Genomic DNA, 3,649 nt, shown 5'->3' with positions numbered 1-3,649 from the left:
CTGCAGGCCTGCTCCAAACGGCCCCCCCCCCCCCAATGGCTGCCTGTTCAGGTTTCCGCGCCGCCTGCAGGCACACGACCTCCCCCTCAGGCTCCAGGTGGGCAGCGGCCAGCGACCCCCCGCCCCGCCCCTCCCCACTCACCAGGCGCTCCATCTCTTGCTCCCGCAGCCGCTCCTGGCGGTGCCACCAGTGGTACTGCAGCAGGTCGCCCTCGTTGCTGCTGAGCTCCGAGATGCTCCGCTTGCGCTCCCGCATGGGGCCCGGCGGCAGCGGCAGCTCCCCGGACATCTTGCGGCGGGCCCGGGGGCTCTGGTGCGGGGAGGCGGTGGGCAGCGTCAGGGAGCCCAGGCTGTAGGCAGGGCTCAGGCCCACCCCGCAGCCGGGCTTGCGCTGCTCCCCAGCCGGCAAAGTGGGCGAAGGGCTGCGGCCCCGCAGGCAGGACAGCGAGGCGGCAGAGAGGCCGTCCGAAGGGTCCCTCCTCCGGGCACAGGGGTTCTGCGGCGAGGGGCTCGGGTGGCTGACCGGCGAGGCTGCTCTGCGGGACAGGGCTGGGCTGAGGGGGGGCAGGTCCCGCCTGCTCTCCAGGGTCCGCCTGCCCAGCCGCGGACTGTCAGGGGGCTGCAGCCCCCGGCCCGATGGCGGGCTCTGCGCGGCTCCTGCTGCCTCTGGGGTCTGGGAGCCTTTCCCGGGGCCTGGACGGGAGGGGCTGGCGGGAACGTCTCGGGACTCCCGGAAGGGGCTGGGGGGCCTCTCCTGCAGCATCCCGGCTTTGGACTGTGGCACGGACGGCAACTGGAACTTTGACTCCAAGCGTGCGCCACCCGGCAGGCTCTCACTCCTGGGGACGGGCAGTGCAGGGGGAGGGGAAACGCGCTGGCCGGGGCAGGCGCTCTCCACTGACGGCCGGGCCCTACGGCAGGGCGTGGGGCTGAGGGGCGCGTCGTGCATGGCTCTGCGTGCCACCCGGGGGCTCCCCCCCGTCCCTCGTGCAGGACTGCCGGGGAGCTCCAGGCCGGGCCCACTGTGGGACGTTGTTAGCATGGCGTGGTTGTAGCTGGAGGAGCGGACGGGGACCACGGGTGGGACTGCGGGGCTCGGATCCTGGCCCAGAGGGGAGTGACTCGTGCCGCTGCTGTTGCTCGCAGGGGAGGAGAGTGGCGAGAAGGGTGGGGAGGCATTTTCGTAGCTGGAGCCCACGGACATGGCACTGGGGCTCTGGGGCGGGGAGAGCAGGGAGCGGCCCCCCCGGCCGTTCACGACGGAGGAGTCCGGGGACCGAGCGCTGGCCGGCGACTGCCTGGTGGAGAGGCCCTCCTCGTCCAGCACCAGGGAGTCCATTATGTCCTGCAGGTCTCGCTCGATGGAGCTGACCAGGGCGCTCGGGCTGTGCCGGGAAGTCTTCGTGGCCTCCGGGTTGCCGTTCCTCCTCGGGCTCTGGGCCTCTGTGGAGAGACAGGAGGGGATGCTGTCCCCCCCCTCCCTTCCAGCCACTGCTGCAGCACTCCTGCCCCTCTCAGAGACTGCCTCGATCTGTGCCAGGTCAGACCTTCCTTCTGAGCACGCGGTGGGTGCTGTTGTAGGACTCCCGCCAGGAGCCCAAAACCTCAACTCTACACGAGGCACCAGGTGCAGCAGTCAAGGCCATGGGGTTGGGTTGGGTTTTTTTTGCAATTTGCAGCCCGCAACACAGCACACCAGTTCAAACCCCTGGCCCGAGTCAGAGAGTCTCACCTACCTGTATGGCACACATTATGCGCCATTCTCCTGAGGGTGAGCAACTTCAGACAGTCCCGGGATTCAAGGCCAAGGAACGAGGAGGAGGAGGAGGAGGAGGAGGAGGGCTGAACGGGCAGAATCAGGTGCCGGTGCCCAGCATGTTGGGGGGGGGGGGGGCTGCCACGTGGCCCCGCCAGCCCCCGCCAAATCCGCGCAGCCTGAAGTCTCCGACAAGCCTCCTACCTGGCATGAGTCCTTGCTGGGCTGCTGCAGGGCCTCGCCCCGCACTGGGGATCATGCTCTTCATCCACTTGGCCTCAGCCGGATGGTTGAACCGAAGGAAGGTCGACTGGCCCAGGCAGATCATGCACCCTGCGGGAGGAAGGACAGCACCAGTGAAGGACGGGGCTCTCGGGAGTCCCGCCAGGGAACCCAGCCTCCCCTGGGGGCTTAGGCTGTGCGCCCCTGAAGCACTGGAGAGAAACGGACTGTTCCACGTGGCTGCTTGTGGAGGCGGGGGTGTGTGTGTGTGTGTGCCAAGGGCGCCGCTGCCGCTTGTGGCATTCAAAGGGCCGTTCCTATCTGAAGGGTGCCCACGAGCACACAAGCAGGAGGCCCCTGGCGGAGCCCCTCGTCCCGGTGGCTTCTCAGGAGACTCCTGCACATCAGGGCTGGGAAGGCTTCCTGGCAGCCAGTTCCACTGCTCTGTGTCTGTGGCCCCAGGACCCCTCCTCCAGGGAGACCCTCTGGCTGCCAGACGTTCCCCAGGAAACAGTGCCGTGCCAAGGCCACGTGAGAGGCGGCAGAGCGGCAACCAGAAGACGGCAGCCACCAAGAAAAGGCAAAGGCCGGTCCGGTCCGGTCCGAGGAGGCGGCGGCAACCGGGTGAGGCAGCACAGAGGGACTCCCGGGACAAACCAGACCAAGGCCCCGGGCAGCGGAAGGGCATTCCAGAGCCCCAGGAACCCCCGGGGGCACAACCCTGCACCGGAACCCACAGCAGCCGCTGCCCATGCGCCTGAGCACCGCATCTCCCCGAGGTGCATCTCCACCACACCCCGAGGTCCCCAGCCAAAGCTTTCGAGGAAGCGCACAAAGGAGCCTGTGGCGCGAGGCTGGGCTGGTGCCGCACTCTGGGCCCGAGGGAGCAACATTCCTGGCAGACAAGCCGGCTCCTGCCCGCAGCTCCTCAGCGGAACCTCAGAGGTGAACGGCAAGGCAGCGCCACGCCTCCCCTGTGCTCCGCGCCTGACCCCCCTCCGCTCCGAGGGAAACCAGGCCCCTTGCCAGAGCAGGGCGTTTCTGGGCTGACACCAGGGCTGCAGCGCCATCCCACACAGCCCCCTCTCCTTTGAGTGCATTACAAAGAGCTACTCTGGGGGGGGGGGGAGCGGGCCCGAGCAGCCGCCCCTTCCCCAGCCCTGCTTCCAAGTCTTCCCGGCCACCAGCCACCCAGTCCACACCTCACACTGGCTTTGTGCTTCCCACAGGAGCGACCCGCTGCCCCGTCCCCCGTTCAAGACAGATCCAGAGTGAGTTGCCAAGTAGAAAAGAGTGATAAGGCCACTGTTCCCTCTAAGCTGAGTTAGTGTGAGCCGGTTCAGAGTTTTTTAGCCTCTGGCTCACATATTTGTGCCTTAGCTCAGGAAGGAGGGCTCCAGAGCAAACTAATTTGTGCAGTAGCCAAATCACCTGCTCATAGCTTTAATGCAAATAGAATTTCTGCTCACAGGACTCTCCGCAGCTTAGAGGGAGCCTTGACAAGGACTGAACCACTCCCCATGCTGCCCTCTGCCACCAGCCTCCCGACTCCTTCTGAAACAAGCAAAAGAAGCGGCACCCCCCCCTCCTCCTCCCAACACTGCCTTGCAGCATGCGCCCTCCTAATGTGGCCGAGCCGCTCCCCCCCCCCCCCCCCCCCCCCCCCCCCCT

At 67.2% G+C, this 3,649-nt stretch overlaps 1 protein-coding gene across 1 annotated transcript in view; it reads right to left on the bottom strand.

Moving 5' to 3' along the window:
* Positions 1–3,649, bottom strand: part of LOC107124546 (pleckstrin homology-like domain family B member 1) — a 30,855-nt gene that overhangs the window by 20,131 nt on the left and 7,075 nt on the right. Inside the window, 2 exon segments of the mRNA XM_015428032.1 lie at positions 143–1,443; positions 1,961–2,089. Coding sequence (XP_015283518.1) covers positions 143–1,443; positions 1,961–2,089 — 1,430 coding nt within the window.

The sequence above is a fragment of the Gekko japonicus genome, unplaced genomic scaffold (assembly GCF_001447785.1).
Source record: "Gekko japonicus isolate JY-2015 unplaced genomic scaffold, Gekko_japonicus_V1.1 scaffold1031, whole genome shotgun sequence".
Classification (NCBI taxonomy): Eukaryota; Metazoa; Chordata; class Lepidosauria; order Squamata; family Gekkonidae; genus Gekko; species Gekko japonicus.
This window is presented reverse-complemented; position numbering and strand designations above follow the sequence as displayed.